The sequence below is a fragment of the Sarcophilus harrisii genome, chromosome 3 (assembly GCF_902635505.1).
Source record: "Sarcophilus harrisii chromosome 3, mSarHar1.11, whole genome shotgun sequence".
In the NCBI taxonomy this organism is placed as follows: domain Eukaryota; kingdom Metazoa; phylum Chordata; class Mammalia; order Dasyuromorphia; family Dasyuridae; genus Sarcophilus; species Sarcophilus harrisii.
Window position 1 is genome coordinate 404,750,948 of NC_045428.1, and position 23,626 is coordinate 404,774,573.

At 34.6% G+C, this 23,626-nt stretch overlaps 1 protein-coding gene across 1 annotated transcript; it reads left to right on the forward strand.

Annotated features, from left to right (window-relative positions):
• Positions 1 to 4,498: 4,498 nt before the first annotated feature.
• On the forward strand, positions 4,499 to 21,712 carry SPC25 (SPC25 component of NDC80 kinetochore complex). Its single transcript, XM_031960513.1, has 7 exons — positions 4,499 to 5,099; positions 7,959 to 8,116; positions 8,225 to 8,290; positions 10,258 to 10,404; positions 12,585 to 12,689; positions 19,295 to 19,393; positions 21,372 to 21,712. Exons 2-7 carry the CDS (start codon positions 7,960 to 7,962, stop codon positions 21,500 to 21,502), a joined length of 705 nt encoding a protein of 234 aa, XP_031816373.1. The 5' UTR covers positions 4,499 to 5,099; position 7,959; the 3' UTR covers positions 21,503 to 21,712.
• Positions 21,713 to 23,626: the final 1,914 nt, after the last annotated feature.

Below are 23,626 nucleotides of genomic sequence, written 5' to 3' on the forward strand. Positions count from 1 at the left end.
CTCCAAAATGGTTGGATTCGTTCACAACTCCACCAACAATGCATCAATGTCCCAGTTTTCCGCATCCCCTCCAACAATCATCATTATTTTTCCTGTCATCTTAGCCAATCTGACAGGTGTGTAGTGTATCTTAGAGTTGTCTTAATTTGCATTTCTCTGATTAATAATGACTTGGAGCATCTTTTCATATGACTAGAAATAGTTTCAATTTCTTCATCTGAGAATTGTCTGTTCATATCCTTTGACCATTTTTCAATTGGAGAATGGCTTGATTTTTTATAAATTAGAGTTAATTCTCTATATATTTTGGAAATGAGGCCTTTATCAGAACCTTTGACTGTAAAAATATTTTCCCAGTTTATTGTCAAGCAACTCTTTTCAAGAAAAAGTCAGCCATGCCTCCCAACTGCCACTTATGAAGTAGGAAAGCTAGGTTGATCAGAAGTAGTAAGGCACCCTGTGGGGGAGATAAGAAGCAACATTGCCAGGCAAGCCAAACCACCACTATCTTGAAGAATACGTCTTTCAGACCCCAGTAGAGTTCGTCTAGGACCCTGAATAAAAGGCCTTTGGGAATAGCAGTGATCCCCAAATATCTTAACCAACCCTACTTCTAACCCAAACTTTACTACTTTCCTTTCCATTACCAATCCCAATTACTAATCAGCTGCCACCTTTTAGCAGGGAAACTCAAGAATTCCAATTGTCACAGTGTCCCTCAAACCATGGTCTTGTTTCTAGCCCAGCCACTATAGGTATTAACCTAGAATGCAAGCCTTGTAGAAATGGGAGCTTAGCAACTCTTTCTGAAGATACTGCAGCATCTTCCCTTGTTTTTTCAGCATCTCTGCTCCTGAAGATCCAGAAAAGAAAATCTCCCATTCTCAAGTATGTCTGCATCAGAAATAGATATTTTTATCAGAAAAAAATGATGTTTAAGAACATGAATCATCATTTATTTTGTTATTAGAGAGTTAGAGACTAGGGAAGAGTTTTGGCTTTCTGTAGAGGAATGGGTTATATATCCTTATTTAAGTGATGCTGAAACACAGAGGATTAGAGCAAATGCTGACTCCATTTAGAAGATGAAATGTAATGGAGGCATTATAAAAATGGTACCCCTAGGCAAACAGAAGTTATCTATAAAAGAATCTATTAGCTTTCTATTAGATATCCAGTTTGAATTAAGTAAAACATAGCTGTATTTTTTCATTTGTAGGTTTTATATACACACAAGTATGTATATGTGTGTGTGTGTGTGTGTGTATATATATGTGTATATATATATATATATATATATATACTATATAATGATATATATGTGAGTATACAAACATATATCTGTAAACAAATGTGATAAAAATAATTAAAATTGATTTTCTATTAAAAAATATTCTCTCTGTGTGTGATATATATAGACGTCTGAATTCATTGATTTAGAAAGTATCTCCAGTGATGTAAATTGCAACTCATCCATCCCTGCCCATCTAGTGTGATTCCTATTCATGTTCTCCCAGAGATGCACTGGAGATTCATCCAAGATGCAATTAAAGGTTTTTCTCATCTTCTCTTCACATTGAAAGGGCACAGGCAAGATTCGGGCTGACCATTTATTATCCCTAGGTCTTGCTAAATAACCAGCCCATTTTCCCTCCCAGTTGTACAATTCCTTGGTGACATCTTTTATTCCTGTTTTGCAAAGTTCAACTGATTAGCTTTTATGGGTTCTTCACACTCATCATGCACCTTTCTAGAGTCTTAAGGTAATACTCACCTTAAATGGTGCCATTCTATGTTTTGCTTCCATATAGCAACACAGCACTAAATGGGAAAAGATGGGGTCTTTGCTTTTATGGAAGAAAGCTTGGAATCTGTAATAGTTTTGCAACTTAGCAAAAGCTGGATGTCCTGAACGCTTTTCAACTCTAAACTTAATTCATATACTGCTAGGGTACATCCCTCGCATGTTAGGTTAAGTGCTTTGCCCACCATGGTATTGTCAGTAGGTTTTAGAAGCTAAATTTGAATCCAGATCCTCTTGAATCAAGAATCAGTATTCAATTCACTACAATATACTGTCTCAATGAACATTAAGCAGAGTACAAAACAGGGTGGCTAGGTAGTGCAATGGATAGAGTGTCAAGCACAGAAGCAAGATATTTTCCTGAGTTCAAATCTAGCCTCAGGCACTTATTAGTTGTTTGACCCTGGTCAAGTCACTTAACCCTTTTTGCTTCAGTTTCTTTCTATAAAATGAACAGAAGAGGGAAATGGCAAACTACTCCAATATCTTTGCCAAGGAAATCCCAAATGGAGTCATAAAGAATAGGACACAACTGAACAACCACAACAACAGGTGGAAAACACAAAAATACATGCTTGCCAAAAGTATTTACTATTGCTTTGAAGGATATACTGTGCATAATTTAAAAAATTTTTTTCCTAGTTGGTAAGGTCCTCAAGAGGCTTTTGTTAATGGATGATATTGTGCTGACTATAAAAGGTCCTAGAATGCTACAATGCCTCCTCAATGAGACTGAAAAGAGTTTGACTCAGGTATGCACACATGAAATCCAATAGTTAAAACTCTGCAGTTGAGTAGACTGTCCTCTGAGCTGGTTAATCACGACTTAAATCTTAGCAGACATTGCAGCTGGATAATGAGATGAATTGAAAATCAATATAAGGAAAATGATGGCCTGGATTACATAAGGGAAATGACACAGCTTTTCTCAGTGTTTCTTTATGGGTGTGAATCATGGAGCACTACAATTTATTTGGAATCAGAATCACAGCTGACCTCAAAAACAATGGAGAGACACATGATAGTACAGAGGTTCTTAGCCCCGCCCCCCCTTTTTTTTTTTAAACCATAGACGCTTTTGTCAATTTGAGGATGCTGAAGCATCCTCCCCATCCATTTTTTGGAGGTAAAATAAAAGTTGTTAAAACAGCTCTGGAGACCACCTGGTATAGATGACTACCCAAGCAGCAAACATTTATTAATTGCCTACTGTGTGCCACTTGCTTTGCTAAATACTGGGGATGAAAAAAAAAAAAAAGAAAAAAGTATCTGTTCTTGAGTTTACAATCTGGGGAGCAAGAAAAACTATGAAAAAAAAAGCTCTATAGAAATTAAACTGGAGTAATCTCAGAGGGAAGGATTTGATATTAAGGAAAACCAGAAAAGGCAGGAATTCATTGGAAAGACTCGGGGATCTGAAGAATGAGTTCCTGAATTTGAATATAAATTTTAACAATTATTAGCTATGTATGAGCAAATCATTGTTAAATACGCTTCAATTTGTTTATATGTGAAATAAGAGAAATGGGCTTCAAGTCAGGAAGAACAGAATCCAAATCCAGCCATGAAACAGCTATTAATTGTATGACCCTGGGGAAATCACCCAATGTTTGCCTCAGTTTCCTCCTCTGTAAAGTGGGCATAACAATAACAATATTACATGGCTCAAATGAGATAATAAATGTATAGCACTTAAACTTTTTGGCATATAGTAAAGAACATATAAATGTGAGCTATTATTATTCTTACTCCTGGTATACTGGTAGTACAACCTTAGGCAAGTTGGACTGATTCATCAAGTATTGTTCTTTGTCCTGACAGCTTCTTCTGGACCACGTTTAGGGTTTTCTTGGCAAGGACACTAGAGTGGTTTGCCATTTTTTTTTTCTCCAAATCATGTTACAAATGAGGAAACTGAGGCAGAGTTAAGCGACATCAGATAACTGTCTGATGTCACATTTGAATTTAGGTATTCCTAACCTCAGGCCCCATGCCCTCTCTCTACACTGCACTCCTGATCAAGTATTAGCCTATATAAAATTTTTAGCAAATCTCAAAGAGATTTGCATAAATGTCGTTAGGATTAGAGCTTCTTAAAGCAAGGATTTTTAAATAGGATAAATAAATAGAATAAATAAAAGGATTTTTAGCATATTTTAAAAAAATATGGCTCAAGGTAACTTTGGTTTTTTGGGGGGATGGGGGGAGGGCTATAATTTTTTCAAATTTATGCACAGTATATCTGGCCGCGGGCCAGATGCGGCAGCTGAGGAGGATTATCCATCCCCCTCCCCCAGGGCTAGGAAGTTTCTTTATTTAAAGGCCCACAAAACGAAGTCTTTGTTTGGACTACAGTGCGGCCCTCGCACAGTCTGAGGGCCAGGGAACTGGCCCGCTATTCACAAAGTCCGAGGACCCCTGGTAGGCCTCGCGGGCCTGTCACGATGTCCACGATAGTCTCACACGCGGTACAGAAGCGAGTTCCTGTGCCCCGGGAGAAAGAATCCTGGCTGCGGATTCACAAGACCTCGGATACTTAGCTGACCCTCGAGCGCCGTTACTTCGTCTCCAAACGCGTGCTTCCTCCTCCGCAGAGGGCTGGCCGGAAGCAGGAGGGCAAGCGCCTTCTCCCTCGCGCTTCCGGGGTCCGGCGCGCACGGCACCGGCGCAAGGAGGAGGAGCTTAACAAGTGATTGACCGGCTCCCCCATCGCACCGCTCTCAGTGCCCCGGAAGCGTCGCGCCCCAAATCCCGAACTTGATTCCGACCCGGGTTTTCTGGCTTCCCAGCAAACTCTTCCCGAGAAATTGCTTAATTAGAAATGGCGGCTTCAATTTGAATGAAGTGGTAGGAAAAAAAAAAAAAAAAAACATATAACTCAGTGCTAGTCGCAGCGCCCGGAGAAAAGAAGGAAGCCTTCCCTATAGAGACAATCGAGAAACCACAAATCCCATAATGCCGTTCTCCCTGCTACGCGTTATGAGAACGCCACGGAATTTTACTGACCAATCACCACGCGAGAACTTGAACCGCCAGCCAATCGAATTTCAATAGTACTTCCGGGAGAGGAGGCGGGAGGCAGTCGTTATTTAAAATTTTGTTGTTGGCCACAGCTAATATGTCGGTTTAAGTCGTTTGAAGGAGGGTCTTGGGGCAGCGGCTGGAGGCCACCTTCTTTGCAGTGGGTGAGAAAGAACTGGGGGGAAATCAGGCCCCGGGCACTCGGGTCAAAAGCGGCAGTGGGAGCATCGGGGCCACGGAGCTCGGGATCTCCGGAGCCTGCGGGCTGAGCCAGGTAGGAAAGCCTAAGGGATGGGGGAGGGGGAGAGGGAGGAGTTGGGGAAGGGGATGGGGGAGGGATGGGGATGGGGGAGGGGAGGGAGGCTTCAGAGGATGGGGCTCCTATAACAATGACTCGCTCAAGGTCTCTTAGCTAGTAATTGCCAAAGCTGATATTCAACCAGGGACTCATTCCGAAGAGCCAGCCTTCTTGCCGACGGATCCCCGCCGTTTCTGGCATTCCTTAATGCCGGCGCGTTCCCTTTGAATTACTCCAATTTAACCGCTATATTGCACGTTTCTTGTCCGATCCCCAGCTCCTTAAGGACAGACGGCACATAATAGTATCAATATTTGTTGCTTTGGAAAGTGTTCATCCTTAATGATGCTTTAACAAAATGGAAAAAAAAAAGCGGTAAGAAGGATAAAGTTTAGGGATCATCTTAATTAAACCTTGTTAGAATTGACACAATCAGATGAAGACCTGGTAACTGATCTAGGGGAACAAGGCGAGCTGAGCCGTCTCCGAGATCGCGGGGATTTTAACAGGGATATGTTGAAGGTAGGGTTAAAACCTGTAGCTAGCAGAACCTCAAGAACTGACAGAAAAAAGCACGGGGTGCAAGGGTCTAGCGGCCTAATCTCACCTACCTTGCCCTCAATTAAAAGTTGAATTTTAGGATTTCTTCTGTAAAACTGAAAAATAGTAGAAAACTTTCTCTTGGTGCCGAGCTTCTCTCTTTTTTTATTTTTTTTTTAAATTTAATAGCTTTTTATTTACAGGTTATATGCATGGGTAACTTTACAGCATTGACAATTGCCAAACCTCTTGTTCCAATTTTTTACCTCTTACCCCCCCCCCCCCCTCCCCCAGATGGCAGGATGACCAGTAGATGTTAAATATATTAAAATATAAATTAGATACACAATAAGTATACATGACCAAACCGTTATTTTGCTGTACAAATAGAATCAGATTCTGAAATATTGTACAATTAGCTTGTGAAGGAGATAAAAAATGCATGTGGGCATAAATATAGGGATTGGGAATTCAATGTAATAGTTCTTAGTCATCTCCCAGAGTTCTTTCTCTGGGCGTGGCTGGTTCAGTTCATTACTGCTCCATTGGAAATGATTTGGTTGATCTCGTTGCTGAGGAGGGCCTGGTCCATCAGAACTGGTCATCATATAGTATTGTTGTTGAAGTATATAATGATCTCCTGGTCCTGCTCGTTTCACTCAGCATCAGTTCATGTAAGTCTCTCCAGGCCTTTCTGAAATCATTCTGCTGGTCATTTCTTACAGAACAGTAATATTCCATAATATTCATATACCACAATTTATTCAGCCATTCTCCAATTGATGGGCATCCATTCAGTTTCCAGTTTCTGGCCACTACAAAGAGGGCGCCGAGCTTCTCAGTGATTGATGACATCTATACCTTAATGATGACTGCTCAGGACTTACTGTTATAGTAGTTTTTTTTGGTGTAGGAGACTAAAAAGTTATTAGGGATTTCAGTCCTTTTGGAACATTAAATGTGATTTGCCCTGCATCTTTTAATTATTAGTAGGTCCTTATACTATTTTTTTGAATATTCATTTTGATGACTGTCTGATTTGGAGATTTGTAGAGTTGAGCATATAGCATTTGTTTTCATTTTATGGGAAAGTTTGTTGCATAGTTTCATTGGTCCAAAAGTGTTCATAAACTCCAGGAAATCGGGACTATTTTACTCTTTTTTCTATTTCTATAATGTTTTGAGTCATTGCACATTCCAAATGCTCAAATAATATTTGTATTAGTGAAAGAATATCTTGACTGGGAGGATAGTTAACAGGAAGAGGGGAGTTTTTAAGGTGAAAGAATGAATTCAGTCTCTGTGTGTGTACATATATATACACACATACTCATATATACATATACATCTGCTTGCAGGGACTCCCCAATTTATATTCTGAGCTCTGGAATGGTTCTAGAACTTTGGACTTTATTTCAAGTCTAAAGCTAATGTTAGGAAGTTGGGGCAAGCTAAGTTCAAAGTTCAAAAAAATCCTTTCCAGACCCTTTGGGCATATAGCCTGAGAGTTTAGTCCTCATTTCCTACAAAACCTGCTTGATTTTGGTAATTCTCAAAAAAGATTTAAAATTGTTTTACCCTCTGGGTTACCAGTTCTCAAAGCTACCGGTAGGATCTATTTTCATACAAGAACCATAAATCTACCCCAAATCAAATTATAAAGTATTCAAAGACACACAGTAGCCTAATTTGACTGTTAGATGGAAAAACTTTCTGGATAAGAAGCATTTCACTAACAGAATAATGGGCAGCTAGGTAGCATGTCATTTAGGTACTGGGTCTGGAGTCAGGAACTCATCTTCCCAAATTCAAATGTGGCCTCAGATACTTACTAGCTGTGTAACTCTAGGCAAGTCACTTAACTCTGTTTGTCTTCCTCATCTGAAGAAGGAAATGACAAACCACTCTAGAATCTTTATCAAGAAAACCCCAATTGGGGTCATGAAGAAAAATGAAACAACAGAATAATGGTGTTTTCATGATAGGGGTTGCCAGGTCAGATGTTCACAGATTTATTGCTGTGATAATAGTATTTAATCCCTTTCAGTGTGCCTTCAGTACTTAACTTCTTGATAAATAAAAACTGTTAAGTTTTGGTAATATATAATCCTATTGCCTTGCTCTATGACAATCATGTTTCCAGTGATGCGTAGTGAATATCTCACAGTAATATTGAAATCTCAGGGTCATTGAATATCCAAGTAGTTTTCAATATCCTAAATTACCACTCAGTGTAGCAATGAGTTACCTTTTCTGTATTAACTGATAAAATGTTCTCTATCCTATTTGTTATAGCATGATGTCTCATATAAAGATGGAAGAGGAACTGAATCTATTTAATAGAAGTTTAAATGACTTTTGGAACAGATTCCGAAATGCTACATTCAATGAACACTATAGTCAAGTGGTGGGGCTGAGAGATGCCTATAAAGACTCGGTTAAAGCATTGACAGGTATTCTAGGAAGCTTGAAACATGCTATTGTTTTTATGCCCATGTTATTTGATTGAAACTTGTTTTTTTTTTTTAATTGAAATTTAAATTCCATTTTTTTTCTTATAGAAAAATTGTCCACAAAGCTAAAAGAAGAAGAACGAATGATTGAGACTTGTCTGGAATTCAGAAATAGTATGTGATTGACATTTAATATAACTTCTAGTATGTTTTAAGGGCTGTTTCTATGGAGATAATAAATATCTAAGGAAGCTGTAGTATTTGTGTTCTTCATAAATCTTATAATGATTATTAGTTTAAATTACTTTTGCTCTTTTGTTCCCTGCTAAATTTTTTCCACATTTTCACTTTTGTCAAATAGCTTTTCTTGAGATTTTATTTGTAGAAATTGGATTAGGCCCTTTATCCTGATTGCTAGGGTTTAGAAGATGAAAGCCTTTTACACGACAAGATCCCCAGAGAGGTTTCAAGATGAAGTATTAGACCAGGAATTAATGGGCTAAAATAGTAAAAATATGGCTCAAGGTAACTTTGGGTTTTTTTTTTTTGGGGGGGGGTATTTTTTTCATCTTTTTTGTTTGTCAAGGACTCTGTTGGCAGTCTGATGGGGCTTACTGATCCCCTTTTCAGAATAATAATTTTATGTGATTAGATTTTGCGAGCATCTCATTTGTCCTGGAAAAGAATGCACATTCTCTGATTCTACTGCTAACTATTAAATTCAACTTATTACATAATTTAAAAAAAAAAAAAAAAAAAAAAAAAAAAGAATAATAATTTTAATGCATAAATATTTATGATTATAAAGGAAACAGATTATATTGAAATAGTTATAAAATTTGTTTTAAAAAAACAAGTTTATTGAATGTAGGTTAAAAATTCTTGGTCTAGGAACTAGTTGTCATATACAGATATATTACATGTAGGCTATAAGCTGTGTCAGGGGAAATGTTACACAGACATTTATAATGAATTCATTATCTTTTTCCCTAAAACCTCCCTTCTTCCAGACTTATTACCATCCTCCAAATCACTTAGACTTACGATCTAGTTATCATGACTACTCACTATCTCTCATCTTCTCTTCCCTCTCCCCATTCCCCTTTGAATATGACTTTGTAACTTCTTTTATACGATCCCTTTTTTTCTCTGACACTACTACCACACCTTGGTGCAGTGTAGATTCTTATACCTCATGTTTAGATTATTACAATAGCCTGCTCTTTTTTTTTTACTTTCCTGAAGTCTCTTCCCACTCTAGTCCATCCTCTGCTTTCAAATTCTTCTTCTGTCTAAAGTGATTATATGACTGTCACCACCATCCTTACCATTCAGTAAGCTCCAGTGACTTTATTGTTTCCAATATCAAATATAAAATTCTCTGTTGGTCTTTTAAAGCCTTTTGTAACTTGACTCTCTTTTACGTTTCCAATCTTACCTTTTCCACATATTCTGCAATATATTGTTATTGGCATCTTGCGATTCCTCACACAAGAAACTTTTTAACTGCTTCCTTCCACCCTATTCACTGACTGTCATTTGTTGAGGACTATGCCCAAGTGCTCTTTGATAGTCTGGACTGATATTTTCCTTTTGTAACCCCTGCAATTAGTATAGTACCTAGTAGTCACTTAATAAGTACTTAATTGATTTCTTACTTGCTATCTCTACATTTATTCATTTAGATAGATTTTGTATATAAAAGCTAATTCTTATTATAAATAATTTGTTATAAAAACATATCACGATATGTTTATACTGTTTCTTATTAATTTAATTTTTTTTTTTTTAGAAAACGTCATTTTCCCCATCAATTTTTAGAAAGTGTTTTGTTTTATCTTCTATACTTACAAGCTAAAGAGTGGGTTATCAGCTGGGATGAGGAGAGATGTTTTTCTGAAAGCATTGTGAAAGTGGTCAAGTTGCCTGAAACCTTAGTATACTAGTGCTTTGCGTCTTATTTTCTTTTTTCTAAACCTAGATTATTCTATATAAATACCTTAAAAGTTTTTAAAAAAATTCTTAATCTCTTCCTTTCTTGCTTTGTTCCTTAATAAATATTCATGTGTAATTTAATAAAAATAATTATTATATATACATATAAAATATATATACATATATGCACATATATGTTTCCACAGAGATTCATATCCAGAATAAGCTTATTCAAGAAAAACAAGATAATTTAACAAAACTGACTGATAGTATACAAGACAAACAATGCGAAGTGGAAAAGCTGACAAAAACTATTCAGGATCTTAAGGAATCACTGAATAAGAAAAAAGAAAGTAAGTATTTTCCTTTGTAAATAAAGTTTTGAAATGTTAGATTGTTCTCTCTTTTATTGACAGGAATATATATCACCTTTGAGAGTGATGAAATATCTAAATCTTAAGCAGGGCTGTTTTTGTCTGTAAAGGGACTGGTCTTTATCAGTTTTTTCCAGTGGAAACTCAATGTCTGTTTTTTGACTCTTCATGGGTTAGACTTAACAGAAATTCTGTTTGTAATAAAACAACTTACTTAAATTGAAGAGGAGAAAAATGTCACTAAGAATAGTTTGGGATAAATCATAGTGAGAAACTAAGAGTTTGAAGCTAATATATGTCTTTTTCTAAAAAAACTTCATGGAAAGAATCTATTTTTAAACATCAAAATATTTGATTCTCAGATATCTATAGAAGCAGGGTAACTAAGCAGTCAGTAATTGAATTGTTACTTTTCATATGTCTTACAACTCTCACTTTGGCTTTGTGATATTTTTAAAAATCCTAAAATAGCATACTTGACTATTTCTACTAAGAGATAATTATGTCCTTAGTACAGTAGTTTTCTAGTAAATACAATAGAATTGCTGTCTCCAACTATGGGCAGATCAAAATAATTTCAAAGAAAGTGAGACTCTATATTCATGTGAATCTCCTCTGTACATTGAAGCACAAGTCCCTTACATCTAGTTAGAGGTGTTTGCTTTGAAATGAACTCTCTTTTTATTGAAAAAACTGATCATTTCAAGGAATATAAACTACCAAAGACAAGGCTTTTCTCACAATAGTCTTTACATGTTCCTTATCTCCAATTTTTCTATGGACTTTAGAACAAATGCTTTTTCCCTTATATAAGACAGGGTACAAATGGAGATGGAATGGATTGAAGTATGCTTCTCATTCATGCTTGCTACTAGATTTTCTAGCAGCAGAATCTATTTTGTCTTAGCTGAAGTTTAAAAAAAAAAAAACAAAAAACGGGTATCAATCCTGATCTCAGATCAAGCAAAAGCAAAATCAGATTTAATTAAAAGAGATAAGGAAGCAAACTACATTTTGCTAAAGGATACCATAGACTATGAAGTAATGTCAATACTAAACATTCATGCACTAAGTGGTATAGCATCCAATTCCTAGAGAAGAGAATTGTAAGAAGAAATAGACAGCAAAAGTGCTAGTGGGGATCTCAACCTTGCTCTATCAGAACTAAATAAATTGAAATGCAAAATAAATAAGGAGGTAAATAGAATTTTAGAAAAGTTAAATATGATAGACCTTTGGAAAAAATTGAATGGGACTAGAAAGGAATATACTTTTTTCTTGATGATACATGGAACCTATATACAAAAATTAAAGTTAGAAAGGCTAGAAAGGCAGAAATAGTAAATGTATCTTTTCCAGATCATGATACAATAAAAATTACAAGAATCAGGGAAAAATAGACCAAAAATTAATTGGAAACTAAATAATCTAATTCTAAAGAATGAATGGGTGAAGTAACACGTCATAGACTTATTCAGAGACAACATAACCAAAATTTATGGGATGCAGGCAAAGCAGTTCTTAGGGGAAATTTTATATCTCCATGTACTTGAATAAAAGAGAGAAAGAGAAGATCAGTAAATTGAGCATGCAACTAAAAATAGCTAAAAAAAAGAACAAATTAAAAATCTCCAATTAAATACCAAATTTGAAATTCTGAAAATGAAAGGAAAGATTAATAAGTAATTGAAGTAAGAAAACTAAGAGTTGATTTTTTTTATGAAAAATCAACAAATAGATAAATCTTTAGTTAATTTGATTAAAAAAAGGAAAGAAGAAAATCAAATTCTTGTTATCAAAAATGAAAAGGATGAACTTTCCACCAATGAAGAAGAAATTAGAGCAATAATTAGGAGCTATTTTGCCCAACTGCATGCCAATATATCTGATAATCTAAGTGAAATGGATGATTACTTACAAAAATATAAATTGCCTAGATTAGCAGAAGAAGAAATAAATTACTTAATAGTTCCATTTTAGAAAAAGTAATTCAACAAACTTAATCAATTCCCTAAGAAAAAAATTTCCAGGGCCAGATATAGATTCACAAGTGAATTCTACTAAACGCGTAAAGAACAATTAATTCCAGTTTTATAGATTTTCCAGCAAGTGCGTTGAGTTCCAGCAAATTTTTGACACTTATTCTTTAAAATTAATAGCCATTGCTGCTGCTAACAAAGCCAATAAGGAAAAGTTGAAAATGTTGCAGAAATCTTACAATTTGTATAAAGATCACCTTGGACTGGAAATTCGAAAAATTAATGGTAAGTTTTTATTTTCAATTTCAGATTCTAAATACATTGTAGAATTAATATTTTATGAGATCAGAAAAGTCAGTATCCTTTGTTACAAAGATGAGAGTTTAAGGCCTTTAGAAATGAGATCTTGAACTCAGACTCTTTTGTAAACTTTGATCAGTTTTAAAACCATAATCTTGCCATAGCCATCAAATGTTTCTATTTCAGTTTGTGCAATTGGGCATTTTGTTAAATTTTTTTCTTCCTTACTACCTTGTTTTGACACTACAGATTGCCCAGTTTAAAAATTTTGCTCTATTTAACAACAGTGTTTTTTTTTTCCCCCATTATGAAATTGAGTACAGGTCAAATAAATAGAAATGCTATCCAAACCTTTTGAAAGAATCTTGTTGTTGTTTTTTTTTTGTTTTGTTTTTTTTTTAATATTTCATTTTTCTCCAGTTACATGTAAAAACAATTAACATTCATTTTTAGCTATTTTGAATTTCAAATTTTCTTTCTCCCTCATCTCTTTGTTGAGACTGTAAGCAATTTGATATAGTTTATAATTGTTCAAATATGCAACACGTATTATCTTATTAGTCATATTGTGAAAGAAGCCACAGACCCAAATGGAAAAAAAAAGCCATACAGAAAGTGAACTTTGGTTTATATTCACCAGTGTTTTCTCTGGGGATGGGGATGGGCAGAGATAGCATTTTTCATCGTGAGTCCTTTGAAATTAGAATTGTATTGCTAAGAAAAGCTAAGTCATTCACAGTCGATCATTGTATAGGTATTGCTATTATCTGTGTACAATGTTCTTCTGGTTCTGCTTACTTCACTCAGCCTCAGTTCATCTAATTTTTTCCAACTCTGCCTAGTCATCATTTCTTATTGCTCAGTAATACTCCATTATGATCATGTACCACAATTTATTCAGCCATTCCCGACTGATGGGCATCCCATCAATTTCCAATTCCTTGCCACCACAGTAAAAGCCGCTATAAATATTTTTGTACAAGTGGTTCCTTTTTTAGGATCTTTTTTAGCAATCTTGTGGTATTGCGTGATCAAGGGGTCTGCACAGTTTGATAGCCTTTGGGCATAGTTTCAGATTACTTCCAGAATGGTTGCATCATTTCACAATTCTACCAACAATCCAATTTTCCCATATCCTCTCCAACATTTATCATTTTCCTTTTCAGTCATATGAACCAATCTGTTAGGTGTGAGGTGGTGCCTCGGTTCTTTTAATTTGTAATTATCTCATAAATAGTGATTTAGAGCATTTTTTCATATGATTGTATGTAGCTTTAATATCTTCATCTGAAAACTGCCCCTCCATATTGTTTGACCATTTATCAATTGCAGAATGACTTGTATTCTTATAAATTTGACTAACTTCTCTATATATTTAGGAAGTGAAGCCTTTATCAGAAGTACTTGCTACACAAATTTTTTCCTAGTTTTCTGCTTTCTTTCTTGGTTGCATTTTGTGCAAAATCTTTTTAATTTAATATAACCTAATTGTCCATTTTACATGCAGTTAATGTTCTCTATCTCTTCTTTGCTCCTGAATTCTTCCTTTATCCATAGATTTGACAGATAAACTATTCCTTTTGCTTATTTTATCATCCTTTATATTTAAATCATGTACCTATTTTGGTCTTAGTATACTGTGTAAGATATTGGTCTCTACTAGTTTCTGACATTCTATTTTCTAGTTTTCCCAGCAGTTTTTCCAGTAGTTACTTCTTGTCCCAAAAGCTGGGACCTTTGGATTTATCAAACTCTACTAGATCACTATTAGGTCATTTACGTAGTGAGTCTTGTGTATAACACAGTTTGATATCTGTTATGACTTCAATCACCTTCTTTCACATTTGTTTTTATTAATTTTCTTGATATTCTTGACCTTTTGTTTTTCCAGATAATTTGTTTTTCTAGCTCTGTGAATAATTTTTGGTAGTTTGATTGCTATGGCATTAAATAAGTAAATTAATTTAGGTAGAATTGTCATATTGGCTTAGCCTCCCTATAAGCAATTATTTTCTATTTATTTAGCTCTGACTTTATGTGTGAGATGTTCTGTAATTGTATTCATGCAGTTTCTGGGTTTGTCTTGGTGAATAGACTGCCAAGTATTTTATATTGTCTTTCTGTGTCTTTATAGTGTCATTCTGTCACTTTCTGCTGAACTTTGTTGGTAATTATAGAAATGCTGATGTTTTATGTGTATTCTGTAGCTTTGCTAACATTATGTTACCAAGTTTTTAAGATGATTCTTTAGGTTTATCTAAGTATGCCATCATATCATCTGCAAAGAGATAACATTGCCTGTTCTAATTCCCAGAAAAAAATAATCTAGAATTTGATAAACTTGTGGATCTTTTCCCCTTTTTATGATCTTTGGAATACAGGTCTTGTATAATTCCAAATTGCTCTTCAGAATGGTTGCATCAATTCCATAACTCCACCAACAATGCATTAGTATTCCAGTTTTTCCACATTTTCTCCAACTTTTAACATTTTCCTTTTCTGTCATATTAGCCAATATGATAGATATGAGGTGGTGCTTCAGAATTGTTTTAATTTGCATTTTTGTAATCAATAGGGATTAAGGGCATTTTTTCAGATGATTAGATAGCTTTAATTTCTTTTTTCTTTTCTTTGTTTTTTTTGTTTGTTTTTTTGAAGAGGCAATTGGGGTTAAGTGACTTGCTCAGGGTGACACAGCTAGGAAGTGTTAAGTATCTCAGAGCAGATTTAAACTCAGGCCTCCTGACTTCAGGGCTGGTGCTCTAACCACTACGCCACCTACTTTAATTTCTTCATCTGAAAACTGCCCCTCCTTTGACTCTTTAGCAATTGGGGAATGATTTATATTCTTAAAAATTTGACTCAGTTCTCTCTCTCTCTCTCTCTCTCTCTCTCTCTCTGTCTCTCTGTGTGTGTGTGTGTGTGTGTGTGTGTGTGTATATGCATATATATATATATTAGAAATACTTGCTTCACAAATTGTTTCCCAGCCATCTGCTTTCCTCCTTATCTTGGTTCCATTAGTTTTGTTTGTACAAAACCTTTTTAAATTTAATATAATCAAAATTACCTTTTGTATATCATAATATTCTTTGTCTCCTGTTTGGTCATAAATTCTTTCCTTCTCCATAGATCTGAGAGGTAAATTGTTTCTTACTCTCCTAATTAACTTTTAGTATTCCCCTTTATATCTAAATCATGTACCCATTTTGACCTTTTCTTGGTATACAGTGTGAAATGTTAATCTGTGTCGAGTTTCTGCCTTACCATTTTCTAGTTTTCCTAGCAGTTTTTGTCAAATAGCAAGTTCTTGGCCCAGAAGCTGGAGTCTGGATTTATCAAATAGTAGATTGTCATTGACTATTGTTTCTTGGGTTTCTAATCTATTCCATGGACCCACTGCTCTATTTCTTAGCCAGTGCCAAATAGTTTTGATGATTGCTGCTTTATGATATAGTTTTAGATCTGGTATATCTATGTCTCTGTCCTTTTCTTGAATGTGGTTTTTGTTGCATTGTTATCTGAAAATGATGCATTTAATATTTCTGCCTTCCTGCACTTGATTGTGAGATTTTTACTCTCTAATACACAGTCAGTTTTTGTGTAGAAGCCATATACTGCTGAAAAAAGCTATATTCTAGATCTATTCAATTTTCTCCAGATATGTATCTTATCTAAGTTTCTGAATTTCTATTTACTTCCTTAATTACTTTGTTTATTTTGTGGTTAGATTTCTTTAGTTCTGAGAATTTGGATGCTATACCATTGGGTGCATATATGTTAGTATTGATATTGCTTCATTGATTATGGTATACCTAATAAGATGTTATTTCTTTGTTTATTTTTCCTTTTTCTTTGTCTGAAATTATATAGTTTTATGATGGCTACTTCTACTTTTTTTTTATTTTTACTTCAACTGAAACAATAACATTTGCTCCATCCTTTTAACTTTGTGTTTTTATACTTCAAATGTTTTTCTTGAAAATAGCTCATTGTAGAATTCTGTTTTTTAATCCTCTGTGTGATTTGCTTCCATTTTATGGGTGATTCATCCCATACACAGTTACGCTTACTATGTATTTCCATCCTATTCCCCCCCCCCCCCCCCCCCCCCCCCCCCCCCCCCCCCCGGTTCTTTCTTCTTTCTCTTTTTCCTCTCCTTTGCTCTTTTCTTTTTCTCCTTTCAGCCTGCCCTTCCTTCTATCAGCCCCTCCTTTTTTCCCCTCCTCCCTTCACTTCAATATAAGGTAAAACAGATTTCTATATCCTACCGAGTGTTATTCCCTCTTTGAACCAAATTTGATAAGGGTAAGGTTCAAGGGATGATCACTCCACTTCCTTCTTTCCCTCCCCTGCAATAAGTCATTTGCTCCTCTTCCTGTGAAATGATTGATTCCATTCTACCTCTCCTCTCTTCTCCCAATGCAGTCCTCCTTTTTATCTCTTAATTTTGTTAAAAAATCATCCCATATCCCTGCACTCTCAAATCTATGTAAACTCTTAACTGCTCTAATAATGGTATAGCTGTTAAGAGTAACAAGTGTCATCTATCCTTGTAGGGATAGAAACAATTTAACCTTATTGAATAACTTAACTTTTTTCTTTCCTGTTTATTTTTTTATGCTTCTCTTGAGTCTTATATCTGAAAATTGAATTTTTTGTTTAGCTTTGGTCTTTTCATCAGGAATATTTGAAAGTCCTTTATTTCTTTGGATGTCTTTTTTTTTTTTTTTTTTTTTTTTTTTTTTTTTCTTCTGAAGGATTACAGTTTTGTTGAATAGTTGATTCTTAGTTGTAATTCAGGCTCCTTTGCCTTCTGGGATGTTATATTCCAAGCCTTCATGTCCTTTAATATAGAAACCTACTAAGTGCTGTATTATCCTGACTGGCTGCTCATTCTTTGAATTATTTTTCTCTGAATACTTGTAGTATTTTCTCCTTGATCTGAGAGTTCTATAATATTTTAGGAGTATTCATTTTAGTGTCTCTTTCAGGAGGTGATTGGTGAATTTGTCCAATTACTATTTTACTTTTTGGTTCTAGAATATCAGGGTATTTTCCTGGATAATTTCTTCTTTTTACATATATATATATGAAAATATATAAATTTTTTGAAAGATGATGTCTAGACAGTTTTTTGATGATGGCTTTCAGGTAGTCCAGTAATTCTTAAGTTATCTCTCATGGAGGTATTTTCCAGATCAGTTGTTTTTCCAATGAGCTATTTCACATTTTCTTCTTCTTTTTTTTTTTTTTCAATTTTGTTTGATTCTTGATGTCTCATAGAATCACTAGATTACACTTTTCTAATTCTGATTTATTAAGAATTATTTTCTTCAGTTAGCTTTTGTATCTCCTTTTCTATTTGGCCAATTCTACTTTTTAAGTTGATGTTTTTTCCAGTGGATTTTTGCACATCTTTTCCCTTTTTTGTGTGTTCTTTCTTTACCATACTATTAACTCTTTTTCCCATGATTTTCTTACATAACTTTCTTTTCCCAATTTTCCTTTTTTATTTGATTGTTAAAATTCTTTTTGTGCTCTTCCAGGAGTTCTTGGGCCTGAAACCAATTCATATTTTGTTATTGAGGCTTCTCCTATTGGCATTTTGACATTGTTCTCTTTTTTTGAATTCGTGTTTTGAACTTCCTTGTTACTATATTTTCCAGCATATTTTGTAACTTTTAAAGTTGATCTCTGTTTCTAGAGTACAGGGGCCACTATCTCAAGGTTCTTGCTTTATTGGGTAATCAGGAGCCTGGATACTTGCCTGCTCTATCAGGAATTCTGGGATTAGTCACTAGCCTGTCTCATTGGGGCAGCTGGGCCTGGTTGCACTGTGCTGGGACCACAGAGCCTGGACACTTGCTTCTTATATTAGGAGCTGGTAGCCTCACTGCTGGTCCACTGTTCCACTGGTCTGATGTGCTAGGACTGTGAGTCATTGATTGATCTGTGCTTGGACCAAGGACCTCTTGCTGGTATGTCCAGATACCACCTACAGTGGCTGTGTACCTCTTTATCTGATTGAGACAGGCTTCCTGCAGTTGTCTTCCATTCTGTACAGTCCTTCTATGTTATCCTGGGTTAGAAAATTCTTTTGAGATGTGATTTAAAGTTGTTTGGAGGAGAATTTAGAGCATCCAGGCAAGTTCCTTTCTTTTCTCTTTCATCTTGACTTCACACAAGAATCTTGTCTTTAATGATTTGCAGAATTTCCTGTCAAATTTTTTCAAAATTACTTTTGCATATCTTTGAACAGAAAACCCAGATGTATATAAAATCATACTTTGAAATCTACCATTTAAAATTTCCTCAGGGAATGGAAAGATCTACTTGATTTACGCTATGAGCTGTGAAAAGCAACTTGATGTCTAATACATAAATCTTTAAATTTAAAATAACTAGGGACAATTTGAAATAGACATTTCCAACGGGATAGACTACCTCTTGAAGCTGGGTGAATAGAAGTTTTCTTACCCTTGTAGACAGAAGTTTGTCAGCTAGCTAAGATAGTAAAGACTCATCTTAATTTTAAAAACTGGCATGTTATAATAGTAGACTAAGCAATTTAATCTTTTTAATTCCAGGTGAAAAACTTCAATTTATATTCCGAAATATTGACCCTAAAGCTCCTGAGAAGCCGTTTACCTTTTCCCTGCGCATAAATGAAGAAAGGGATTATGAAAGTGCGTATATTTTGCCTAATTAGTACTTTTGCTTACTAACTTGTTTAAGAATCTTATTATGAAAAAAGGGGGAAACTAGATGGCAAGTGGATAAAGCACTGGCCCTAGAGTCAGGAGGACCTGACTTTAAATCCAGCCTTACACATAACACTTAACAAGCTATGTAACCATGGGCAAGTCATTTAACTCCAATTGCCTCAAAAAACAAAACCAAATAAAAAAAGTAGAAGTGAAAATACAAGATGCCCACAGGATATTACTTTACTATTCCTTCCAATTTGGCTTGTTTTGATTCTTCTTTCTACTCATGAATGGGGCCTGTGTACAAAGTTAAATAAATAATGACTTCTTAACTGGGAACCTGCTTAACTAGGAGGCTACAGTGTGTTCTAGCTAGTTTGATGATGAATATAAATGATTCCTCCAGAAATTTATACATGAAAGAAAAGATGGAAGGAAGGGAGGGAGGGAGGGAGGGAGAGAAGAAAGGAAGTAAGGAGGAAGAGAAAGTCACTAGATGGAAGAATATATGTTGGGAGTTAGATGTAAGAAGAGTAGAAATTCAGGAGGAGGGTGGGTGCTGAAGGATTCAAATACTCAAGTGGAGGCAATAAGAAGGCATTGGAATTTATTGAAATGGGGGAGGGGAGGTGACACGATCAGACCTGTGTTTTAGGAAAATCACTTTAAGAGCTAAATGGAAAATGATTAGAGTAGATAGAGACTGGAAGCATAGGACCCACAAGCAGGCTATTATTCCTGACTTCTTTTTCTTCTGCATGTAGGTTTCCATAATATTTCTTGCTTAGTTGACTTGCTTCAGTTTGTTGCCAAACCCAAACTTTTCTAACTTATTCACAGTTCCAAAATATATCTTGAATTTACTTGAGTAATCTATTCATCAAATGTACATCTTTTTATAATAGTTCCCTACTTAACTTGGATGTACTGAACACATTTAACTCTTAATGATCTCATGAACATTAGTTTCTGGTGTGTGAAAATATAGCTGTAGATGGTTTGGGACCAGGGGGTTTATGATTCCTGATAATAGCTGTGCCTCTGGAATTTTCTTAAGAAAGCCTTTTCTGTCAACTTTGTTTTTGGCTTTTTGAGATTTTTCCCCATGGAGATACTATAAAACTGCTATGTAACTTCTTGGGCAGTGCTATATCAGCTTCCTTTCTGCATGATTAGTTTGTAGATTTGGCAGCAAAGCAACCTCCTCCCAAGTGGTTTCTAGCCTTCCAGAACATGATTTTCAGAGTCTGTCTTTCAATGTGTCAGCTCCATTCAAAACATAATCTACAATTTCTGGATCAATGATATATAATGGACCACAGGCACATCTTTTCTGGCTTTTTTCCATTCCTCCATACCATATGTACTTTATTTGTATGGTAAAATGCAAGAGAAGAAAAATAATCCCTCATCACTGCAAAAATTTGTGATGCAGTGTTTTGAACCTCAGATTCTTCATCTCTCCTACTGATGTTTATGTAAACAATACCATATCATTGTTTTTTACAAGTTTCTCCTTCATGTTCGACTTTTACCAGAATTATAGGATAGGCAAAATTAAAATTTCATTAGGTTGAAAGTTCTGTATAGTTCTTAAATAATGGACCAATTTTTTTAATTGAAATCTTTTCTATAATATCATATATTCCAAATTAGAAAGATGGATACCAAGTTGGCTAAATATTCCCATGTACCAGTTAATTCCTTGAGGGGTAATATGCAGCAGCAATTAAGATTTTCTGAGATAAGCTTCTGACTTTGAAGTGACCATTCATTGAAGATACAAAAAGAGGTCATTTCCGTGACGTTCAACCAATTTCCTTACCTTGTGGGCTTCAGTTTTCTCCTCTGTATCATGAAAGGGTTGGACCAAATAGTCTCTGAGGTTTTTTCCAGCTCTGAATTTATGATTTGTTGACTTTACATTATTAACTATTTACATTTTTTTCCTTCTTAGTATCAGATAGTGCTCCTCATCTGGAATGCTTGGAAGAATTTCAAGAGAAAGTAAGGAAGACCAACAATTTTTCAGCTTTCCTTGTCAATGTTCGGAAAGCTTTTATTGCTTTGGTCTGTAATGAATTGTAAATAGTGTATAAAGATTATATTTTCTTTTTATTTTTTTCTTCCTACTCATTTTAATGCTCCTAAATGACTATTTTATGAATGACTCTTTTGTATTTTTGGTGGCATCATAGTCTACCATGAATTAATAAAATTGTATAGCATACTTGTGAAAGCAAATTTTGTCAAAAATGTTTTGTTGTCTCATGGAATAAAAAATGGAATGCAATGGTATATTTTGGTGTTTATATTGTTACATCTTCTAGTAGTTCATTGGTCAGCATATAAGCAACCCAGTAGTAGAAGAATTGTATCATGCACCATAAACTGGATTTTATTAGCAACCTAGCCACACTAGAGCAGATAAGAGCCAATGAATTTTTTCATTTAATGTAAAAAAAAAAGAAAAGGAAAAACTGTGAAAGGTCATTAACTGATTAGAAGTTGCAAATCAGGGTAGTCAGAGTTACAGCAATATTAATCATTAGAAAGTTCAGACTGATTAGTAAGACTACATCAGTAGTAAGTGCTTATTCTTAAGACATTGTTGCCATTTGTTTTCTGTAAATCTGGCTCCTTCCTAAACTGGTGGCTTGAATCTGGGCTCTGCTTTTGGACATTATTAGAATATCTGAGTTTAAGGCCAGCTACCTCTTTATCATTCTCATTCATTCAGGGAGAGGTTTGTAACTACTCAAAATTAAGACAAAGTTTAGGGGTAATTTTTTTTTTATATTTTTATTATTTAGTTTGAAGAAATTAATTCCCAAAACATCAGATGTAACCAAATTTACCTGTAACTATAAAAGCACATTTCAAAAACAAATCTGCTATTACTCTGATCTGATCCATGGGTTACTGATGGTTAATTATATTTCTAGGTAAATATGCTGATCATAGAATCTCTGTGTTGAAAGGGATCTCAAAAACTATTTGATCTAATTTGTATCTAAAAGAAATTCCTTCTACAATGATAAAACTTTATATTTAAGAGTTCTTGGAAGTCATCTGGTCCAGTCCCTCATTTTGTAAATGAAAAAATATCTATAAAGCTAAAGACTTATAGGTTTCATAGTAGTTGTTAGGGCCACATCAAATGAAGGACTGTCTTTAAATTCACAAAGTCCCTTCCATTTTTGTTAGTTTAATTCTTATGTTTTTCCTTATAACAAGCCAAGAGTCTGTGTATCTTATAATTCTCCCTATTGTGATCAAATAAAACAAGTTGAGTCCTTTCCAAATTTTCTTCATTCTATGAACAAATTAGGAACTTGTAGTGTTATTAGAAAATTAGCTTAAAAGGTTTTAACCTGATGAAATAATTTTGTGAAAATTGTGTTTTTAAAATGTAATAATACATATGAAAGTTACACCATTATAGTAAAGATGTAGTGAAATATACTTAATATGCTATACTTTTAAAAATCTCCCATGTGATGCTGAAATATAATAAATAATTTAGAGATCTGCCTAAATTGGGAAGTAAAGCTGCTTAAGTAGTAAAAGTGATGGAAATGAGATCCACATAGAGTCAACTAAGCTATTTGCTATTTTCTAGTATAGCAAAATAGTAAAACTCTTTAAACTTATAACTACTAATTAAGTAAGACCTGAAAACATCAGCACAAAACTTGCCATCATGTTCAACCAATAGATTTGGTGTTTTATATTTCAGAGATAATTGGAATCAGAAATTTTCATTTAAATTGTAATTTAGTAAGTATAGAGACAATTTATATTTTTTTAGGTTGTATAATATGGTGCATTTGCTTCTCATTTATGTTGAATCTGCTCACTTTTTCTTCTACATGAGATAAACTTGAAATAATTCAGATTATTACCTGTATAGTTTCTCAAGGTTAAATTAAATGAGAAAAAAGTTGATACTGAGAAAATAATATACGAAATGTAAATGAATTTTCGAAGTGCACTTGGCTTGGTGGATCTAATTCCTCTACTCATAGAAATCCAGGTTTTTGGTATAATTAAGTTGTGTATAGCACTATTAATTTGGAAAATCACTTATTTTTGGAGATGATGGATTTAGAGTAATGTGTTATCATATTCATTTTTCTTGCCACATATATGAAGATTGTTGTATTGACAGTCCGTGGCTAGCAGATTTTAAAAGTTTTCCTTCAGAATAGG

What these genes read in the sequence shown, in the direction of transcription:
- SPC25 (XM_031960513.1), top strand. Translation starts at nt 7,960, where the DNA reads ATGATGTCTCATATAAAGATGGAAGAGGAACTGAATCTATTTAATAGA. An exon ending in TTGTCTGGAATTCAGAAATA is followed by an intron (nt 8,291 to 10,257) that starts GTATGTGATTGA and finishes ATGTTTCCACAG; the next exon opens with AGATTCATATCCAGAATAAG. An exon ending in GGAAATTCGAAAAATTAATG is followed by an intron (nt 12,690 to 19,294) that starts GTAAGTTTTTAT and finishes TTTTAATTCCAG; the next exon opens with GTGAAAAACTTCAATTTATA.